This window comes from Neofelis nebulosa, chromosome 10, assembly GCF_028018385.1.
Source record: "Neofelis nebulosa isolate mNeoNeb1 chromosome 10, mNeoNeb1.pri, whole genome shotgun sequence".
Classification (NCBI taxonomy): domain Eukaryota; kingdom Metazoa; phylum Chordata; class Mammalia; order Carnivora; family Felidae; genus Neofelis; species Neofelis nebulosa.
Window position 1 is genome coordinate 62,041,648 of NC_080791.1, and position 23,275 is coordinate 62,064,922.

Sequence of the window (23,275 nt, forward strand, 5' to 3'; positions counted from 1 at the left end):
ACACAATGGATTCTGGAGACCTCTCCAAGGTGCTCTGTATCCCCAGGAACTCCAAACCACCCCCTCCACCTTTACCTCTTCTATTTCCTTTCTCTTGATTGGCTTCTTCATAGGGAGGGGCCTAGGCTGACCCTTACATCTCAGGCCAAGAATCCTACTTCCACACAACCTGTAGGTAGTGTGTGGAGCCTCAGCTTTGGATTAGACAATTAGGAAAGGCTTAGCCCCCATGTCACTGTTAAGACCAAATTCAGCTGCACCCTGAATTGGTTTTCTTGGCATTCAATGTTTCTGTATTCTCTTTGATTCATAAGCCATTAATTTTTTATATATTTTCAGAATGTTGACTTTCTGATGGGCAGGAACTAGAGCATGAGAGAGGGTCCAAAAATGACATGAAGTTTTTATTTTACTTCTAAAAAGATTATTGTTATTCCCCAGAATAACTTAAAGAATGAATTGGCTATTTACCAAGATGTAAAAAAAAAAAAAAAAGACCAGGGAATAAAGTTGTCAAACAGAAAATCCGGAGTTCTTTGTCACATACATTCAAGATGTCTTATACCCAAATGGACACGAAGGGAGAGAGTTCGTTATTGTGAGTCCACAGTTATCCAGCACTGACTATTTAGAACCATAAGATTAGTGAGTATAGGAACAAGATAGAAGTAAAAAGACCAAGGCATGGGCACTACATATTTTCAAATATGGAATATTAGATGTGTTCTACAAAAGAAATTGAGAAGAAATAAAACATCAAGTCAGAAAAAGGAGAGAAGGAGAGAAAGCAAATGAAGAAGAGTTTCAAAACGGAGAGAGTGACAGTGTCAGATGATGCCAGTAGGTCAGGAAGATAAAGGAAGAGAACTGACCTCTGGATTTGACCAAAAAAAGGGGAGGACCATGATGAGCCCAGTTTGGAAGAGTGGAGGCGGCACTGACTGGAGGGGGTTTCAAAGCAAGTGGGTTGGAAAGGAAATGGATTAAATAAGAGTATTACAGGTAAGAGAATGGGTATGATGGCTGTGTGGACATGTGGGGATAAAGACATTTTTGTTTTGCTTTTTCTTAAACTGAGAATGTTACAGCATGCTTTTATTCTGGTGGATATAACACAATGAGGGAAAAATGACACAGAAGGAAGAGAAGATGATTGAAAAAGTCAGCTGTTGAGTAAATGGATTGGAGAGGTTGGGATCAGTGCCCAAGGGGAGAGCTTGATTTGGGTCCACAGACAATTTATGCATTACAACAGGATGGAGCAGAGAACATGCAGGCTGTCAGTGGAGAGCCAGATCTCAGTCATGGTGAAAAGGTGGGGATCATTTAGAGAAAAGGTTGTAGATACAGTAGGGTTTGCTGTTGTTAAATTATGAGTTCTAAATGTTAGGGTGGAAAAGTGTGGGGAATTGATGACCGGTGGAAAATTGGGTCAGCTGAGGGATTTTCAGAGCATAGTGGGACAAGAATCAGAAAGATGACTCAAACAGCTTGGGTTTTTCATGTAACCTGAGGCAAACAGGGTATAAAGCTTAATCAGACTAATTGATTGGATGGAGGCATCTTAATGGGAAAGTAGAAAATCCATTTTGGTGGTCATGTCTTTCTTGAGACCGATCTTTTTCCTAGTTTGAAGGGGGCGAGTGGGATTCTGGTAGTAGATCCACAGGAGTACTTGGAGATTTGTGGGCTCTCCTTCACTCTCGCTGATGGCAGAGACAGGGCTGGAGGAAGGTGGTCTGTGAGGAGCACACGGAATTCTGTGGTGACCCTTTGCAGACCACAATATGAATACATGTCACCATCTCCACTGCTCCAGACACTACCATCTCCCACCTGCTCCACTGCAAGGGAGCTGCACCAGCTCTCCCACTTCTACTTGGACCTCTACCATGGTCTTTCTAAGCTCGGCAGCCAGAGAATCCACTGAAACACCTCCATCATTTGGTCAAAATCCAGCAGTGATTTTCCGCTGCGTTCATAGTAAAATCCAGAGTCCTTACCAGACCTACAAGGCTCTTCCTGATTTCTCTGATGTCCTGTTTTCCCTCCCACTGTTTTATTCACTCCACTCTGGCTACATCGTCTCCTTGTTATTCTTCAAACACATCAAGAATATTCCCACCTCACATTTTTATCCTAAGTCGTCTTCTCTGTCTGGAACATACTTCTCCCAAGGGAGTGCGTGTTCATTTCTCCCAATCCCTTCTGGTTTCTGCTCTACTCTTGCCCTTCCAGAGAGGCCTTCCTGGATTGCCCTCTATGTAGAAGACCTTATCCTGCTTTATTTTTCCTCATAGCACTTATTCATAAGTTAGGTAAAGTACTGTCTTATCCCACAGAAGTAAACCCCATAAATAAAGGAAATTTATTCGGTCACTGCTATTTCTTCAATACCTAAAACAACATTTAACTTATTAAATGATTGAATAATTGCCACAAGTGTTTACATGCCAATTGGCTAGGATGCTCTTGGTGAGGCCAGGAGAGGGGGAGATAGGACCTTGGCTAACTACAGAGAACTCAAGTTATGAACATTAGATATGCTGAAGGACATGATATTCTTGGAAGGTACCATGTCCCCTTGAGGCTGTGTTTTGGTGATGGCAATATACAGTGAGGGTAAGCAGCTGTACCTCTCTAAGTTAAAGAGACAATGGTAACAGTCCAGAGAAGTCCTATGATTGTGACAATTAGTAATAAATTCCTGGGAGGATGAATACTTACCAAGACCTGGATGAAATGTGGACTTATCCTACTCTGACCTACCAGGCCATTCTTCTCCCACCTTCAGACTTGAACAATTTGACTTGAAAACTTGAGGAAGTCTTTATGACTAAATATCTGTGTCTATCTATAGAATTTTTCCCTTTTTGTTATGACTGTCTTCCTCTACACGTGGGTCTGTGTAGTGTTTTTAGGTATTTGTGTGTTGCTGCACATGCCCATGGCTGTCTGTGCAGTGTGTTGAATGTGTGTGCCTTTATATGTAAATCTTTGGCCATGTGACCTTGTGTATGTGTGCACACCTGTCTGGGGCTACATATACACGTTCTTGGGTATGAGAGTATGGTATGATATCTGTGCTTTATATGCATGGTGTGTGTGTGTGTGTGTGTGTGTGTGCGCGTGCTCATGTCTGCATCATGAGACAGGGATATCACACACAGACGGTGGCTTTTCTTGCAAGAGAAACAAAGCCAAACCTCAGATGCGGGCATGTGGGAGTAGCCATTTTACTGACAGATCTTTTACCCATGCCCAATGCTTCCTGGCTGGAAGCATTGGAAGAGGTGGAAGGGGCAGATGATGTAGTCAGATGGGTCAGCAGGCAGGTAACAAGAAGCACAGAAGTAGGCATGGTGGTTAGAATCCCTGGGATCTCTTGAGCTTGCGAATAGCAGCACCAGTGTCCCCCTCAGTAGCGATGAGTGCCTGCAGATTGGCATGGTGGTTCTCAAATCCCATGGCCTGGAGAGATTCCATTTGCTGCCTGAAACGAATCTCAGGGGCTTGTGGAAGGTGGGAAGAGTCTCCAGCTAAGGACTGTAGCCTCTGCAGGGCTGCTCCAGATTTGTGGCAGCACTCAGGACCTTTGGGTTCAGCCATATCTGGCACATCCCAGGCCCAGGGCACTGTGTCAGGGTAGCTGCAGCTGGGTGAAGGAAGCCAACCCAGGCCCCATAGATAGGGTGCAACCCAGGGTAGAAGAACAGGAGCCTCTGTGGCCAACAGCTGCAGACCCTGCTCAATATGCAATATTGCTTGTGATGCTTTAGGGTTGGCTAGGGCCAGAAGCATGTCGGAAAGCTGTGTCTGCTGCAGGAATGTGGGCAGCTGCTGCCTACACTGTTCACTCAGCTGGGGCATACTTATGAACAACATCATCTGGGCTGCCAAGTAGGGGTTATTCAAAAGCAACTGCACCATGCTTCCTGTGATCTGGGAGCTGCTCTGCTCATCTGACAGCTGGGCATCATCCTTTAATTTCTGGTCAGAGCTATCTCGAGAGGTGGTGGCATCTTTGTCCTCTGCCTGGGGCTGCTGGGTAAGCTCTATGCTAGGTAAGGCTGGTACACCAGCCGGCTGCTGAAAGGCCCAATTATGACTCCGGTCTTTGGTGGAGATAGTGGTAGTACTGGCCCTGGAAGTATGGTTCACCTTGTCAGGGGCAACATTGGCTGAGGTGATGGAGGATAAACCACAGGAACTAGTATAGATGACTCGGGTTGTAGGGAGCTGTGGGAGCTGGTCCCGCCGTTCCTGGGGTTGTGGTGGAGACAGGGGTGAGGACTGAACTGGTTCTAAAACATGTCCTTCCAGGAGAGCTGTGAAAGGGTTGCCCCCAAAGGGATCTTGCAAACTGTTGAGCATGTGGTCATTGCAATCAGCATAACTCCGGCCCAGGGGATTGTCCCCACCTGGCATTGTCTCCAAGCCTGGGTATGACTGTGGGTTTAGTGGATGCTCAAGATTCTGTTCAGGTTGCTGGATCTGCATTATTTCCTGAATCATGGCAAGGTTTCTGGCCAGCTCCAGAGTCTGCCATAGGATCTCAGAATTGTCAAGGAGGTTGGAGACTTCTGGGTTCTGCTGCATCAGCTGTTGCACGTCTGGGTGTTCTGAGATGAACTGTCTCATGGGGGCCGTGTTGGACAGGAGCTGCTGGATGCTAGGATTCTGTAGCATCTGTGCTATGCAATCTGGATTACCCACTTCCAGATCCTGGGTATGCACTTTGGGTGCATCAGGCTCCACAGGGAGGGCCGATTCCACTGGGGTGTGACTCACACTGGCAAGTTGGTGTACTCCACTGCTGTTTCCTTTGGTGTTTCTGTCCAGGTGGCAGGGATCTTTGGTCAGCAGGTTCTGGGAGGAATGGGCTGGGGATCTGGACCTGTGTTTGGACTTGATGACCAAATGAATGGTGTGGCCGTCTCGGATGTCCCTCTGTCTCAGTGTGTCATGGTCTTTAAGAAGGCGGCCCATGAAAACCAGCACTAGTTGGTCCATTTGGCACTCAAAGTGAGCAGATAGCTTCTCCTTGAACTGCCTCACAGAGTTGTCGTCCGCTATCATAAAGTCCTCCCCCTTGCCTGCTGTCTTCACTATCACTCGGGTGACACTAGGAGAGATGTTCTCGTGTGTAGGCAAACCTGAAGGACGCCCACTCTGGGCCATCTTGGGTGTCTGAGAGATGACATGCGGCATGGACCTTAGTGGGAGGACAGATGGTGAGGAGGTGGAAGCTGGGGCAGAAGGGGTGAGGGCAGACAAATGTTTCCACTGGCCTTCGTCTCAGGTGTCGTGTTCTCAGGCCAAAGGCTGGTTTCCTTGATGCCCAAAAAGGGATGAGTGATGAGGCTGGGGCCAGGTATTTTACGATGTTATACCTCCCACCCCAGGTCTCCAGATGTGGCCCAGCTGAGGCCTGTGGTGGCTACTGATTCATACTTAGTACAAGGTGGGCTAAGTAAAGATGACTCCACCCAGGGATGCCCCTCCCTTTTGCCCCACCCACAGATACCACAACCTCTCAAAAAAAAAGGGATATTGTGATGTCAACTCTAGTCTCACAGCCTTTCCAAGGAATAGCTGGGGCAATAAGACATATTTGTGTGGGGGTGGGAGACACCGGGTCTCCATAATAAAATTAAAAAGGTCATTTTCCAGAAAACAGGGGACAAAGTTCTTAGGATGGAACTATTAAAAAAAGGAGGGGGGGAGACCAGATTGTTTATGTGGGATATGTTTCTCTGTGGTCCTGTGTGGGGGTCCCTGTTGGGATGATAGGCTTGTTATAATGGAAAGTTGAGTTTATTGAAGCCATAGATAAAACTAAATACCTGTAAGAATGGAATCTTTCCTGTAGGAAAGATCTTATCGCTTTTGTTAGTGATCTTGAAAAAGTGAGGCCTTACAAAGAAAAATGGAGCAAGAACAAAGTTCACAAGGGGTAGAGGAGGTCATGTTTTTCTCTGCCTCTAGGCTTAGGGATTCTGCACTTAATTGAGAGTGCTCCCATGTGGGGAAAGATTTCTTCTATTCTAGAAGCAGGAGCGGGGCTCATTGGGGAGGTTTTCTGAGGGCCATTTAAAATTAAAGGTGAGTTAGCCTTTCCTTGCAAAGTATTTTTTATTCATCTCTCACTTGGTCTTTTCTATGTCATTATAGCAGAACTTTTAAAAAGATTTGTTTCAATGTCTTAGCCCAATCTTTGGTGCCCACCTTTGTGTCAAAGCATTAGGGGGAGAGATGCCTGTAAATCAAGAGGTGATGGGGGTGGTGATTCATAGTGAAATTCCTAACAGGGCAACTAGAACAGATTCTCAGTTCCATGCAGCTGTAGGGGATGGTGCTTGATCTTTATTTGGGTAGCACATGAATTTTCTAATAGATATGTTAAAATATACATTTATGTCTATGTAGATGGAATATTGTATACATGTCTGATTGGATGTATATTTGCGAATGTATATACATATGGGGAAGTATAAGCATGAGACTGGGTGTATAAAGTATTCTGGTATCCTTCATGTGACTGTGAAGACTTAGGGGTCTGAAATCTTGAACATTCCATCCCATTGCATGGAAAGGAAGTGAACCATGCAGATAGATAAGTAATAGGTGGAGTGTCTGATGCTCAGCCATTAGTTGCTCACTTCCTAGAATGGAACTCAAGCCTAAACCCCTCTCCTAGTTGCACTCAGAGTGAGTTTGATTCAGGACAGTGAAACATTGATTTTCACACCAACATGCTGCACTTTTCTCCCCAGCTACCCTGCAAGAGGTTGAGGATAAGAAAGGGGGCCTCTTTTGTAGCAACATGGATGGAACTGGAGAGTGTTATTCTTAGTGGAATAAGTCATATAGAGAAAGACAGATACCATATGTTTTCACTCTTATGTGGATCCTGAGAAACTTAACAGAAGACCATGGGAGAGGGGAAGGGGGAAAAAGTTACAGAGAGGGAAAGAGGTAAACTATAAGAGACTCTTAAAAACTGAGAATAAACTGAGGGTTGATGGGGGTGGGAGGGAGGGGAAAGTGGCTGATGGGCATTGAGGAGGACACCTGTTGGGATGAGCACTGGGTGTTGTATGGAAACCAATTTGACAACAAATTTCACATTAAAAAAATCTTAAAAAAAAAAGAAAGGGGGCGTCTACATACTATTCTAATGACAAGCTGTTTGGGGTCTTCTGCACTGGTACCAGATGCTCTCAACCTAAGACTTACCATTCTAAGCCTAATTCACAGAATTTTATAATTGTAGGAGTTGGATTCACAGTTTTCAAAGCACAGAATAGGAGATTTGTTTTACAAATTGGAGTGAAGCTCTTAGAATTGTAGATTTCTAGTAAAGAGGTGTCTTGTTAGCGTTGGTGCTTGTTTCCCAATCAAACCCCAATCAAATCCACCTAGACCATTACTAAAAAGAACTTTAATGTGATTGAGTCATTAGTCATACAGAATTGTCAATTATAAAGAATGATCAATCATAAAAATATAATCAACACTTCTCAATCAGTAGGACTGATGGCCATTTGTGGGGGGGGTGTGGGGAGTGATCCATCTGGAGGGTGAGGAGGAGGACATATGCTTCTCCAAATACTCTGCCCCAGGGGTCTCAGGGACTAGATGTTTTGTTGGGTTTGACAGGCTTTGGTGCAATAGGAAACCAAGAGAACTTTTCAGCTGGCAGTTTTGATGGCTTATGCTTCAGCATCTGGAAGCTGAGATCATAATTGATCAGATAGCCATCATTGTAGACATAGAGCTTGTGATCCAAGGGGGAGTAATTGATGCCATGCAGTGTTTCCAGCATCTTATCCAGCAGGATGCTGAGATGGCGCTCCCGCCCAGTGTTGGTATCAAAAGCATAGAAGATCTCTTCCTGGTGGGTGCTCCGTGGGCGTAGGGCATACAGCACTCCACAGGCCATGAAAGCTCCTGACATGGCTGGCTTGTACTGGTTGGTTTGCCAGGTTTTCTCCACTTCTAAGGTGCTGGTATTGAGGCGGCTTACAACCAGGTTTCCCTTGCTCTCCTCGGTGGCATAGAGCACCCACAGTCCCTTCTCATCACCAGCAAAATCTAAATCTTTCCAGGGCACACCAACATAAGAGAAGCGGTTGTTGTAGGTGGCGCTGGGCAATGGGCGTCGTAGCACCAGGGTGTTGGAGGAAAGATTCAGCTTGGCAATGTCACGTGTGCCATAGTAGTTGAAGTACATGAAGTTTTTGTACACGGTGTTACCACTGCCATCACCATAGCCAAATGACCTCTTCTCAAAGTTCTTCATCAATACCAGGTCATCATAGGACTTGTACATCTGGTAGTAGTCAAAGTACCTAGGCCAAGCCCCACACCAGAATTATCAGGGTCCACAATGCTAATAAAAATGAGCAGGCTAGTGTTCAAATTAATAGTTGGAACTTTGGAATCATACAGAACTGATTGGTAATCTCTCTTCTGCTTATAACATACTGTGACAAAAAATAACTGTAAAAAATCAGTAACAGCAATAACATTAACATCAAATGCAACAATGTCTCATGAACACTGTGCGTGCATTATCTCATTTAATTATAGTGAAAGTACCATAAAGTAGGTTTTATCCCCACAGATTTGAAGACTGGGTCTCAGAAAGACTAATTTGCTCAAAGTCCCTCAGCTCATAATTAAAATCCATTAAAAGAAAAACAAAAGATTCTATCTCACTGATTGTCGGGACTGACCGAAATAATGCAAATAAAACAATTAGTAGAATATTTATCTCAAAGTAAGCAATCAACAAGTGATGGTTATTATTCTTTTCTTCTTTATGGATGCTCTTCCTTATGGATGCCCCCTCCACCCATCCCTGAGACAATGTCCTCTGGTAGGTTGTAGTTCTGGAGCTGGATTTGGAGAGATTTATGCTCATTGAGGTCACTTTGGAAACTCCTTTAAATTATCCCTGAATGAGGTGCCTGAGTGGGTCAGTTAAGTGTCTGACTCTTGATCTAAGCTCAGGTCATTTTTTCATGGTTTGTGAGTTTGAGCCCTACATCAGGCTCTGCGTTGACAGCTCAGAGCCTGCTTGGGATTCTCTGTCTCCTTCTCTCTCTGCCCCTTCCCTGCTTGCACACAGTCTCTCTCCATCTCTCAAAATAAATAAATAAACTTTTACAAATAAATAAATAAATAAATAATTCCTGAATGCTGAGTGTTGTCACTGCTTGGCCTTGGTCAGTAAGTCTTCCTTTACCACAGAGATTTGGAGAAGATTTAAAAAGCAAAGACACATAAATGTGCTTCATATGCTACAAATGCCTATAGGAATTGGGAGCAATATTATCAGTAACACTAATCTTTCTGAGATGAGCTTCCACTGAGCTCTTCAATGACAGGTTTAAGCCACGTTCATCCTTCCCTCCTGTGGTGTCCCACTCAGTTGGATCTTTGTCATATTCTTATATAGACTACCTTTAAACACCCTGCCTGTGAGTTGCATCTAGCTTCCTAACCAGGCTGTCAGTTTATTTAAGGGCTCATTCATTTACTCCTTGATTCAATTAGCTATGCTTTCATCTAAAACAAACAAACAAACAAACATTTATCAACACCGACAATGCTGTCCACACTTTTTTTTATAAAATCTCATGTGATATTCTCTAATTTAACTATCCTCACTTTCCAGATGGCTAGAATGGGTCTGAGACATTCATGTACTTCTCCAAGTTCACTTATCTTATGTGGCAGTACTCAGATTCAAACTCAACCCTGTCTGAGTCCAAGTCCCAAGTAATGTCAAGTTCATCCTCTAAATTTCTTCTGAGAAGAACCTAGGATTCTGAAGCCCAGATAGAGAACAGTTTGTTCTTGAGATAAGATCAGACTACCAATAGAACCAGTTTGGATTATAATGGGTTTAGAAATTTCAGACAGCAGGTTCAAGAAGGAGCTCACAGCCATCTGTGGCGTTCTTAATCATGAGAGGAGCTCTAGAAGGTGACCTGTCAGACCTAGGTTAAGTTCGTCCAGGGGCATACCTAAAACAGAGAGAGGAAGTTGTGCTGGGGCCATAAAGAAACCCGTTAGGGTAGGGTAGCAAACATTTGGAATGAACCTGGGTACAAAAGAGAAACCATCCTGAACTTACCTGCTGTCTGTAGTCATAGGGGCCACCCAGTAGAGGGAAGAGTATGGACTGGGTGCTGAGTCTCGACCCCAGGTACCTGCCTTGTGTGCAAAGCCTCTCCAATTGAGTTGCACCACAAAGGGTCTGCTGACTTTCTGGAGGCCTCCATGGTCACAAGAGCCTGGAGAAGAGAGCAGGCAAGGTAGAAACTAGGAGTGAAGCACAAAACCCACAGGGAGAGGGCTATGAAAGTGTAATAGCTATGTGTGTGTTTCAGCATGTGTCCGTACATCTGAAGACATGCATAGGTGTATAAGCAGGCTTGACTTTGCACAAATAGAGGTTGGTGTATATGTCTGATTTTAGGTGTATTTATATATATCTATGTTTACTAGGATGCCTATATGTGAGACTATACCTATCTCTGTCTGCATTGCTTAATGATGCACCAAACAAGGAAATGAAAGCTTTATTCTACATCAAGACATTCACTGCCCACCCCTCAGTACGCCATAATCAACGCTGCATTCCCAAACCATCTTTGGGGAGAAGAAATTTTCAGAAATTCAGTCTGAGGCCTCACCGGGGGGCAGGGGTGGACCAGAGTGTCCAGAGGCCTCTTCTTGCTTCTCCCTCTCACACTGTCTTAGCTGGTCCTTTAGACTATCCACCTCCTGACGAAGAGCACAGAGATCATGCTGGTCTGAGTCAGCCAGAAGCTTGAGTATGAGGCTGGCATTAGCCACCTGTGGAAATGAGATGCCAAGGATATGGGTCACAGACTGTTCTTAAGAACTGATGTAAGCCTCCCATATTGCTCAGCTCTGTGTCTTTTTTTCCCCCAGAAATAAGTGATTTGGTAAATCATCAAATTTATGAAATTAAGTAAGACAGAAGACTATGGAGGCAGAGGTATTCTCTAATCTATCCATGTATATGGCTCTGGAATTAAGAGAGGAGGCTCTCAGCCTCACTAAGTCCTCCCTTGGCCATAAGCCAGGTCACCAACTCCTGTGGTCTCTCCAGCTGCAGGCACAGCAAGTTGTAGATTGGGGCCTCCTAGGAGGAAGCAAGGGTAGTGGGAATCCTGGACTTCAGGGCACCGTTCATTTCCAAGACCTGGTTATCCGGACCATCAGTGGTGCATGTGTATTCACTGACCTGGGTCTGGAGGCATGGACAGGCAGTTCCCCCAAACCTCAACATCCATGACTCTTTTCTTTTATTTGCATGCCCTCAGTGCCACGTAGCCTAAAAAATACTGTCTTGGAGGGGCGCCTGGGTGGCGCAGTCGGTTAAGCGTCCGACTTCAGCCAGGTCACGATCTCGCGGTCCATGAGTTCGAGCCCCGCGTCAGGCTCTGGGCTGATGGCTCGGAGCCTGGAGCCTGTTTCCGATTCTGTGTCTCCCTCTCTCTCTGCCCCTCCCCCGTTCATGCTCTGCCTCTCTCTGTCCCAAAAATAAAAAAAAAAAAAAATTAAAAAAAAATACTGTCTTGGATCTGTCATTTTATTTTATTCCATTAACAGCCCTTGAGAGAAGTTAAAATGGTGGAGCAACATGAAGACCCTGAGCTTATCTCATCCCTGAAACGCAGCTAGATCAGCACCAAACCATTTTGAACACCTAGGAAGTTGATCTGAGGATTAATGCAACCACCTGCATAACTTAAGTCACAGAACTTTCCAGGTACACGGTGTGGAGAGGTGAACTTGGGGGAGAAAAGCCTTGGGGGGTAGGGAGCCATTTTTGCAGAGAGAAGACAGAGAGAGAAAGAGAAAGGGAGAGAGTGCAAAACATTGGCATGGTGCAAGAAAGCATTCCCTGCAAAAGTAGCTGGAGAGAAAGAGAAAGAAAGAGTGAAAACACTCGCAGGGGACTGAACAAGAAACCTGTTCCCCAAAACCATTGATGGGGAGAAAAGAGAGGGTTTCAATACCACCAGGATTCTACAAACAGTGGATTGCTGAGTCTGAAGTTCTGGAGCTCAGTACCTGGTGGCGCTCTGATGAGGAAGCTGGGCAAATTCCCAGGAGCAAGCAGTGGGGTCTGAGGGGTCCGTGTGCCACAGGGGGAGAAGCAGTTCCCCTGCTTGGAGAGCATTTGGTAGAGGCCAAATGGCCTCCCCACAGCAAAGGTCCCAGGGGACCCTGGAGAGGAGCCACATTTGAGGGTATTGGGACAAAGACGCCAGAGTATGGTGAAACCTGGAGCCGGCTGTGTGCTGTGATTTGTCACCATCTCTGAACCTCTGTTGCTGCAGGATCACACAAACATTTTCTGGGGCTAGCTGGCACCCAGCCATTGCTCAGCAAGACCCTCCTACAGAGAATCAGTGGGACCAAGTGAAGGGGTCTCTGAAGTGTATTTTGAAACAACCCCATCTGAAATAAAACTCTGGAGGAAGGTGCCATCTGGCAGGCAGATGGCTTGGACACAGACAGGGTAGAGACAGGAGTGAATGAAGGCCTGAGACAAAGGAGGGATGCTTTATCATGGGTCAGTGAGAGAGGGAATTTCCTGTGCCACAGACTAGGGAGTTGGGTGAAGCCATTTCCACCTATCCTACACATGCACAATGATCCACCCCAGTAAGATAAGCAGCGTCACCTAGTGGATAATGGAGCCATTACACCATGGAGCCACTAGAGTGCTTAGTTTAAGTTCTAGGGGAAACTGGATGTAACTTCATTCGGGTTTCACTGTGTTTGCTGGTTCATTTATTTGTTCACTTTCTTTGCTTCTGTTTCTGCTTAAGTTGTTTCCTTTTTTCTTTCTTTTCTTTGTTGGGTACAGAAAGTGAAAATTTTATTTATAGTTTTTTACTTTATTTTATTTTTATTTAAATTTTTTATTGTATTTCATTTTCTTTATTTTATTTTATTCTATAAATATTTTTTAATTTTTAAATTTTTTTCTTAAACTTTTCTTCTCTCCTTTCCCTTTTTTATCTATTCTTTCAACAATCAGACTGAAACACACCTAGGATCTAGTTCTTTTATTTGATTTTTTATTGTGTATTTAATGTTTCAATTTTTGTTTTTTATTTTATTAATTTTTTCTTCCTCCAAAATGACAAAAATGAAGGAATTCATGCCAAAAGAAAGAACACGAAAAATAACACCAAGGGACTTAATCAACACAAATATAAGTAAGATGTCTGAACTAGAATTTAGAACCATGATAATAAAAATACCATCTGGGGTTGAAAGAGCATAGAAGACACCAGAGAATCCCTTTCTGCAGAGATAAAAGAAGTAAAATCTACTCAGGCTGAAATTAAACATGCTATAACTGAGATGCAATCTCGAATAGATGTCACAATGGCAAAGATGGATGAAACAAAACAATGAATCAGCGATATAGAAGATAAAATTCTGGAGAATAATGAAGCAGAAAATAAGAGAAACAAAGGCAAAAGAGTATGACACAAGACTTAGAGAACTCAGTCACCTGTTAAGGAATAAAATCTGAATCACAGGAGTCCCAGAAGATGAATAAAGAGAAAAGGAGGAAGAAGGTTAATGTGAGCAAATTATACTGGAAAACTTTCCTAATCTGTGAAAGGACACAGACATCAAAATCCAAGAAACCTAGAGAACTCCCATCAGATTAAATAAAAACTGACCATCAACAAGGCATATCATAGTGAAATTCACAAAACACAGACAAGGAAAGAATTATAAAAGCAGCAAAGGAAAAAAATCCTTAAACTACAAGGAAAGACAGATAAGTTTCACAGTAGACCTATCCACAGAAACTTGTTAAGCCAGAAAGGAGTGGCAGGATATATTCTACATGCTAAATCAAAAAAATATGCAGCCAAGAATTCTTTATTCTTCAAGGCTGTCATTCAAAATAGAAGGAAATATAGTTTCTGAGACAAACAAACACTAAAGAAATTCGTGACCACTAAACAGCCCTGCAAGAAATTTTAAGAGGGACTCTCTGAGTGGAGAAAAGACAAAACAAAACAAAACAAAAAAGACCCAAAGCAACAAAGACTAGAAAGGACCATTGAACATCACCAACTCTACACATAACACTAAATTCATATCTTTCAGTACTCACTTTAATTGTCACTGTACTAAGAGCTCCAATCAAAAGACATAGGCTATCGGAGCCAAGCAATCTTGAAAAAGAAAACCAAAGCAGGAGGCATCACAATCCCAGACTTCAAGCCATACTACAAAGCTGTAATCATCAAGACAGTATGGTACTGGCACAAGAACAGATACTCAGATCAATGGAACAAAATAGGGAACCCAGAAATGGACCCACAAACATATGGCCACCTAATCTTTGACAACACAAGAAAGAATATCCAATGGAATAAAGACAGTCTCTTCAGCAAGTGGTACTGGAAGAATGAACCTGGACCACTTTCTTACACCATACACAAAAATAAACTCAAAATTGGTGAAAGACCTCAATATAAGACAGGAAGCCATCCAAATCCTCGAGAAGAAAGCAGGCAAAAACCTCTTTGATCTTGGCCACAGCAACTTCTTACTCAACACATCTCCAGAGGCAAGGGAAACAAAAGCAAAAATGAACTACTGGGACCTCATCAAAATAAAAAGCTTCTGCACATTGAAGGAAACAATCAGAAAAACTAAAAGGCAACCGACAGAATCGGAGAAGATATTTGCAAATGACATATCAGGTAAAGGATTAGTATCCAAAATCTATAAAGAACTTATCAAACTCAACACCCAAAAAAACAAATAATCCAGTAAAGAAATGGGCAAAAGACATGAATAGACACTTCTCCAAAGAAGACATCCAGATGGCCAACCAACACATGAAAAAATGCTCAACATCACTCATCATCAGGGAAATGCAAATCAAAACCACAATGAGATACCACCTTACGCGGGTCAGAATGGCTAACATTAACAACTCAGGCAACAACAGACATTGGCGAGGATGCAGAGAAAGAGGATCTCTTTTACATTGTTGTGGGAATGCAAGCTGGTGCAGCCACGCTGGAAAATAGTATGGAAGTTCCTCAGAAAACTGAAAATAGAACTACCCTACGACCCAGCAATTGCACTACTAGGTATTTATTTACAGGATACAGGTGTGCTGTTTCGAAGGGACAATGCATCCCCTTGTTTATGGCAGCACTATCAACAATAGCCAAAGTATGGAAAGAGCCCAAATGTCCATCGATGGATGAATGGATTAAAATTTGTGCTATACACACACACACACACACACACACACACACAATGGGATATTCCTCGGCAATCAAAAAGAATGAAATCTTGCCATTTGCAACTACATGGATGGAACTGGAGGGTATTATGCTAAGTGAAATTAGTCAGTCAGAGAAAGACAAAAATCATATGACTTCAGTCACATGAGGACTTTAAGAGACAAAACAGATGAACACAAGGGAAGGGAAACAAAAATAATATAAAAACAAGGAGGGGGACAAAACAGAAGAGACTCATAAATATGGAGAACAAACTGAGGGTTACTGGAGGGGCTGTGGGAGGGCGGATGGGCTGAATGGGTAAGAGGCACTAAGGAATATACTCCTGAAATCATTATTGCACTGTATACTAACTAATTTGGATGTAAATTTTAAAAAATTTAAAGTAAAATGTAAAAAAAGACATAGGCTATCAGAATGGATAAGAAAACTAGACCCATCTATATGCTGCTTATGAGAGACTCAATTTAGACCTAAAGACACCTGCAGATTGAAAGTGAGGGGATGGAGAACCATCTATCATGCTAATGGTCATCAGAAGAAAGCTGGAGTAGCCATACTTATATCCAACAAACTAGATTTTAAAATAAAGACTGTAACAAGAGATGAAGAAGGGCATTATATCATAATTAAGGGGTCTAACCACCAAGAAGATCTAACAATTGTAAATATTTATGGCCCCAATGTAGAACACCCAAATATATAAATCAATTAATTACAAACATAAAGAAACTCATTGATAATAATACTATAATTGTAGGGGACCTCAACACCTCACTTACAACAAGGGACAGATCACATAAGCAGAAAATCAACAAGGAAACAATGGCTTTGAATGATGTACTGGACTAAATGGACTTAACAGATATATTCAGAACATTTCATCCTAAAGCAGCAGAATACACATTCTTCTCAAGTGCCCATGGAACATTCTCCAGAATAGATCACATACTGGGTCACAAATTAGCCCTCAAGAAGTAAAAAAGATCAAGATCATACCTTGCATATTTTCAGACCACAGTGATATGAAACTCAAAATGAACCACAAGAAAAAACTTGGAAAGACCATGAATATTTGGAGATTAAAGAACATCCTACTAAAGAATGAATGGGTCAAGCAGGAATTTAAAGAGGAAATTAAAAAGTTCGTGGAAGCCGATGAAAATGTAAACACAACAGTCCATAATCTCTAAGATGCAGCAAAGCTGGTCACAAGAGGGAAGTATGTAGCGATCTAGGCCTTCCTAAAGGAAGAATGGTCTCAAATACATAACCTAACCTTACACCTAAAAAAGCTAGAAAAAGAACAGCAAAAACAGCAGAATAAAGGAAATACTAAAGATTAGAGCAGAAATCAATGATACTAAAATAAAAAAAGAAAAAGTAGAACAGATCAACGAAACCAGGAGCTGAAAGAATTAACAAAAGAATTTAAAAAATTAATAACCTCCTACTCAGATTGATCAAAAAGAAAAAGCACAGGACCCATATAAATAAAATAACAAATGAAAGATGAGAGATCACAACCAACACCACAGAAATACAAACTATAATAAGAGAATATTATGAGCAATTATATGCCAATGAATTGGGCAATCTGGAAGCAATGGACAAATTTCTAGAAACATATACACTACCAAAACTGAAACAGGAAGAAATAGAAAATTTGAACAGACCCATAACCAGTAAAAAAAATTAAACCAGTAATCAAAAATCTCCCAACAAACAAGAGTCCAGGGCCAGATAGTTTTCCAGGGGAATTCTACCAAACATTGAAGCAAGAGTTAATACCTATTCTTGTGAAGCTGTTCCAAAAAGTAGAATGGAAGAAAAACTTCCAAATTCATTTATGAGGCTAACATTACCTTGATTCCAAAACCAGACAAAGACCCACTAAAAAGGAGAACTATAGACCAATTTCCCTGATGAACATGGATGCATAAATTCTCAACAAGATAGTAGCAAACCGAATCCAACAATATGTTAAAAGAACTATTCTACACGATCAAGTGAGATTTATTCCTTGATGTAGGGCTGGCTCAATATCCACAAATCAATCAATATTATACATCACATTATACTTTCACATAGAAGAAAGGATCAGAGCCACATTATCCTTTCAATAGATGCAGAGAAATCATTTGATAAAATACAACACCCTTTCTTTATAAAAACCCTGAAGAAATTTGGGGTAAAAAGATCATACCTCAAGATCATAAAGGCCATATATGAAAAACCCACAGTTAATATCATCCTCAATGGGGAAAAACATAGTTTTCCCACTAATGTCAGGAGCGCAATAAGCATGTCCACTCTCACCACTGTTATTCAACATAGTGTTAGAAGTCCTAGCCTCAGTAATCAGAAAACACAAAAAAATAAAAGGCATCCAAATCAGCAAAGAGAAAGTCAAACTTACACTGTTCACAAATGACATAATACTCCATATGAAAAACCCAAAAGACTCCACCAAAAAACTACTAGAACTGATCCATTAATTCTGCAAAGTCGCAGGATATAAAATCAATGCACGGAAATCAGTTGCATTTCTATCCACCAATAATGAAGCAGCAGAAAGAGAAATAAATGTATCAATCCCATTTATAATTGCACTAAAAACTATAAAATACCTAGGAATAAACTTAACTAAGGAAGTGAAAATCTACACTGAAAACTATAGAAAGCTTATGAAAGAAATTGAAGAAGACACAAAAAACTGGAAAAACACTCCATGCTCATGGATTGAAAGAACAAATATTGTTAAAATATCGATACTACTCAGAAGAATCTACATATTCAATGCAATCCTTTTCAAAATAACACCAGCAGTCTTCACAGAGCTAGAACAAACAATTCTAAAATTTGTATGGAACCAGAAAAGACCCCAAGTAGCCAAAGCAATCCTGAAGAAGAAAACTGAAGCTGGAGACATTACAATTCTGGACTTCAAGTGGTATTATGAAGCTACAATCATCAAGACGCTATGGTACTGGCACAAAAACAGACACATAGATCAATGGAACAGAATAGAGAACCCAGAAATGGATCCACAAACATATGGCCAACTAATCTTTGACAAAGCAGGAAAGAATATCCAATGGAGAAAACACAGTCTCTTCAGCAAATGTTTGGGAAAACTGGACAGCAACATGCAGAAGAATGAACCTGGACCACTTTCTTACACCATACACAAAAACAAACTCAAAATGGATGAAAGACCTAAACTTAAGACAAGGAGCCATCAAAATCCTAGAGAAGAAATCAGGCAACAACTTCTTTGACCTCAGCCACAGCAACTTCTTACTCAGCATGTCTCCAGAGGCCAGGGAAACAAAAGCAAAAATGAACTATTGAGTCCTCATCAAGATAAAAAGCTTTTGCATGGTGAAGGAAACAATCAACAAAACTAGAAGTAACTGACAGAATGGGAGAAGATATTTACAAATGACATATCAGATAAAGGGTTAGCACCCAACATCTACAAAGAACTTACTAAATTCAACACCCCAGAAATAAATAACACAGTGAAGAAATGGGCAAAAGACATGAAAAGACACTTTTCCAAAGAAGACAACCAGATGGCTAACAGACACGTGAAAAGATGCTCAACATCACTCATCAACAGGGAAATATAAATCAAAACCACAATGAGATACTACCTCACACCCGTCAGAATGGCTAAAATTAATAGCTCAGCCAACAATGGATGTTGGCGAGGATGCAGAAAAAGAGGAACCCTTTTGCACTGCTGGTGGGAATGCAAACTGGTGAGGCCACTCTAGAGAACAGTGTGGAGGTTCCTCAAAAAATTAAAAATAGAACTCCCTTACAACCCAGCAATTGCGCTACTAGGTATCTATCCAAAGGATACAGGAGTGCTAATTTGAAGGAGTATATGCACCCCAATGTTTATAGCAGCGCTATCGACAATAGCCAAAGTATGGAAAGAGCCCAAATGTTCATCAACTGATGAATGGATGAAGAAGATATGGTATATATATACAAAGGAATTTTACTTGGTGATCAAAAAGAATGAAATCTCACCATTTGCAACAGTGTGTATGGAACTAGAATGTATTATGCTAAGTGAAATAAATCAGCAGAGAAAGACAAATATATTATTTCACTCATATGTGAAATTTAAAAAACAAGAGATGAACAAAGAGAAGGGAAGAAAAAAGATAAAAACAGAGAGGGAGACAAACCAAAAAGACTCTTAAATACAGAAAACAAACTGAGGGTTGCTGGAGGGGTTTTGGGTGGGGGGAAAGGCTAAATGGGTGACAGGAATTAGGAGGGCACTTGTTGGGATGAACACTGGGTGTTATATGTAAGTGATGAATCACTAAATTCTATTCCTGAAATCATCATTATTATACTATATGTTAACTAATTTGGATGTAAGTAACTGAGAACAAACTGAGGGTTGATGGGGGGTGGGAGGGAGGGGAGGGTGGGTGATGGGTATTGAGGAGGGCACCTTTTGGGATGAGCACTGGATATTGTATGGAAACCAATCTGACAATAAATTTCATATATTGAAAAATAAATAAATAAATAAATAAATAAATAAATAAAATAATTTGGATGTAAGTAAAAAACAAACAAACAAAAACAACAACAAAAACAAAAACAGCTCTTGAGGTGAGCATTAGTGTTATTTCCATTTCATAGCTGAGGACATTGTGTCCCTCTTTGCTACAGAAAAAAAATGACTCTCTCCTCTGTATACCCAGGTTCTCTCTCCCCTTTCCTGATTACAGCCACATTCTCAGGAATGTCTTGGTGAGTGAATGAATGGACACAGACAGCTAGCTTTCAGGCCCTCTCTCATCAACCTTCCCCAAGTGCCCATTACAAAAAGCAACTGCCCACATCACATGCTGGATGCCACATTTCCATTCACTCCTCACTCTACTGACAGCATCAATTCCAAGTTCACTAGCCTGGTCCACAAGTCTCTTCAGATATTGCCCCTATTCAATTCAAACTCTTTTCTGTCTCCTTTCCACCGGCCATTCCACTTCCTTCTTCTTCTCTAACCTCTTCCCATCTCCCACTGCACTTATACCCACGAATTGGCCTGTTAATGTAGGAAAGCACATCCTCCACAAACCTCTCTGTATGGTAATGGCCTCTGAGAATCCCAAGGACAATACCTAATTTTTTCCTTCACACTCAGGATTCATCTCAAAGATGAGGGCTATGCTTTCTCCAGGAATTTCTCTACTGGCCCAGCTCATCCTCATGCTGGATGCAGGAGAGAATGTGCTCATGTAACTCCCAGCCTCAACCCGTAGCTCCAGCACTCACCCTCAAGAGCTCCTGATCATACTTGTCCATGAGCTCCTGGGCTGTACTCTGTAGCTGCTCCAGCTTCTTCAGGGGAATGAGGTCATTGGCCAGGTGAACCACACAATGGCACAGGCCATCCTTGCCCATAGAGCCTGGCACCAGCTGCAAAAGCAAGATCACAGGCACGTTAAGCATAATGAAATACATTGGAGCACAGTGCACGGTTTGGGAACATGAAGCAGAAGAGCTGACCCTACTCTGGAGAGTCTGAGAAGAGCTCTCTTTGCACAGGAGGGTGTTCATGACTGTCTAAGTCTCCTTCTGCCGTGAGTTTGACTGACCCTTCCCTTGATTTCCCAGAGCTGAAATATAGTCTCCTTCCAGCTCCTACTGGTGGACCATCCTCACCCTACCTCGTGCACTGACTGGGTCTGGCTGCAGTTCACAGAACTGGGAGTAGACTCTTCTCTGAGGCTCTGTGGAAAAGAGGAAAGATGATCTGAAAAGAAATGTTCAGGGACTAGCTTGGTGGCTGCAGTACCTCTACTCTGGACATAAGTAGATTCCCACAAGTTCACTTTGTCTTGAAGACAGCAGGAACAGAGAGTTCCAAATTGTCAAAGAAGGGAATGAATATTAACAGCACCATGAGGCACCAAAGTCTGGACTGATATTTAGCATTCCCAAGAACACAGGAAGGTATGACTTGAATTCTTTATTTTGTAGTTGAAAAACCAGAGGTTCTCAGAATGTAAAAAAAAAAAAAAAAAAAAAAAAAAAAAAAAAAAAAAAAAAAAGAACCATCTAGGGTTTCCTTATAGAGTTTTCAAGAATCAAGATGTGTGGCCACTGTCCTTCTCTGAATAGTCCCACACATATCTTCTGTGGCTCTGGGAGTTAATTTGGCTGTGTCTTCAGTCTGCAACTCCAGCCCAGTGGTTTAGCTTTTGGGGATCATGACACAAAGGGTGCATGCTTACAATAGCCCAGGTTGTCCTTCTTTAGTTCCAGCGTCCTTCATACAAGAAAAGGGTGGCATATTTCTGCAGGAAATGATGCCTCATAAAAGAGCAGGATGTACAGCCCAGAGTTCATCCTTGTTTTCCCTCTGTCGCCCTATGCCTACCCAAGCCCAGCAACAATCAGAGCATATTGGGCACCCCATCCTCCTTTCAGACATCCCTGGGTCACTCCACCTTCACTCTCTCTCAGAACCTGGGGCTTCTTGAAATAGATCAGAGCAGTGAGGGAAGCCAGTCCAAAACCCAGAACCATCTCTTCACCCACTTGAGATCCCTCCATCCTCTGCCTGTACCTGAGCCCGTCCTGGGAGTGCCAGAGGCAGCAGTAGGATGCTTATCAGGAGAGCCAAGGAAGACTGCATGTTGGATCTGCTGCAGGAGGGGAGCAAGACCTGTGAGTTCCCCTAGGCTTTTATCTCTTGTCCATGTGAATGGTCTCAGTAGGAGAGATAAGGATTTCATCATCTGAAAGGTCTGAGGGTGTGAGGGGGGTTGGAAAGGGACAGGGCGGGGCATGGGAGGAGAGGGCTGTTCTTCCAGAGAAGGGCTGAAAGTGTGTTTGTGCTTCCAGAGAAGGGCTGGAAGTGACTTTCTTACACAAACAAGATCTTTATCGTCGTGTTCTCAAGCTGAGATCTGTCCTCCATCTGCTGGGCCCTCCTGTCCACATAGATTAAGACTAACCTGAGACACACTGAAGGGGCCTTGGGATGGGTCTCTTTCAGGAGGGACTATGGTCTTTCCCTCAACTTCAAGGGAGGAATACTCTAGAGGAAAATGTAACCCTACCTGCTCCATCTCCAGGACAGAAGCCATTTATTTAATTAAGTGACCTTGGATGCAGGCCAAGCTGTGAATCTGGGGGGATTGCTTCAGCAGCACAGTGCTGGCTGCTCTGCTCTGTGCCTTCCCTCACATCTAGAAGTCTGTCCTCCTCACTGTTCTGAGCACTCTATATGTTTCCATCCCACCCAACTAGTGTTCAAATGTATCTGCTAATTCAAGCTCCGGATGTCAGCAGCCTCCACTCCCTGTCCTTCAAGAGAGCCCCCTCCCAATATCTTCTTGTCAAGCCTCTGGTCCTCTGGGCCTGGTACCTGGGGTACCCTAAAGAAAAGGAAGAGTTGGTCCTGAGTCATAGCTCAGTGTTCCTAGGGCTGGCCACCAGAAATTACCCCTTTCTCTTCCACTATGTCTACTGAGAACTTCCCAGGCAGTGGTGAGTCTCAAACCCCCAAAAACCTAAGAGGATGTCAGATTTCCTATGAAGACTGCATTTTCCCATTGAGAAATTTGTATCCCTTATTATTTTCCTACTTGTCATTGCAACCTCAATTCAGATATCATAGACATTCAGCATAAAGGCCATTTGCTAATGCATCCCGTCCTTTATAGCCCTTTGCCCAGCACATAATACCTACAAGAGAAAGGCATATGAAGTCTTTACTTTTCCTCCTAGGGAAAGGATGAGAGAGCTTAAGTGAATGGATGACTCCAGGAAGAAATGACTTGGACTCTTCTTGGGCAATCCTTGATGAGAGACCATACCTTCATCTTGCTTTACAGATTTTCACCTTCTGACTCCCTGCTCACGGCCTGGGATCCATTCTC

General features: G+C 42.5%; 2 protein-coding genes across 3 annotated transcripts; both read right to left on the reverse strand.

The window, feature by feature from the left end:
- Positions 1 to 3,218: 3,218 nt before the first annotated feature.
- On the reverse strand, positions 3,219 to 5,465 carry UBQLNL (ubiquilin like). The gene has a single exon (XM_058687989.1). The coding sequence runs from the start codon at positions 5,209 to 5,211 to the stop codon at positions 3,367 to 3,369; it is 1,845 nt and encodes a 614-aa protein (XP_058543972.1). The 5' UTR covers positions 5,212 to 5,465; the 3' UTR covers positions 3,219 to 3,366.
- Positions 5,466 to 7,424: 1,959 nt separating this feature from the next.
- On the reverse strand, positions 7,425 to 22,088 carry LOC131487355 (olfactomedin-4-like). 2 transcript variants are annotated; one of them, XM_058687990.1, is made up of 6 exons: positions 21,958 to 22,086; positions 21,056 to 21,118; positions 20,661 to 20,804; positions 10,710 to 10,872; positions 10,148 to 10,307; positions 7,425 to 8,354 (listed from the first exon to the last, which is right to left on the reverse strand). In XM_058687990.1, exons 1-6 carry the CDS (start codon positions 22,024 to 22,026, stop codon positions 7,631 to 7,633), a joined length of 1,323 nt encoding a protein of 440 aa, XP_058543973.1. In that variant the 5' UTR covers positions 22,027 to 22,086; the 3' UTR covers positions 7,425 to 7,630. The 2 variants fall into 2 exon arrangements, with proteins under 2 accessions (XP_058543973.1, XP_058543974.1); XM_058687991.1 differs by lacking the exon at positions 21,056 to 21,118 and having other exon boundaries at positions 21,958 to 22,088.
- Between the last annotated feature and the right edge of the window lie 1,187 nt (positions 22,089 to 23,275).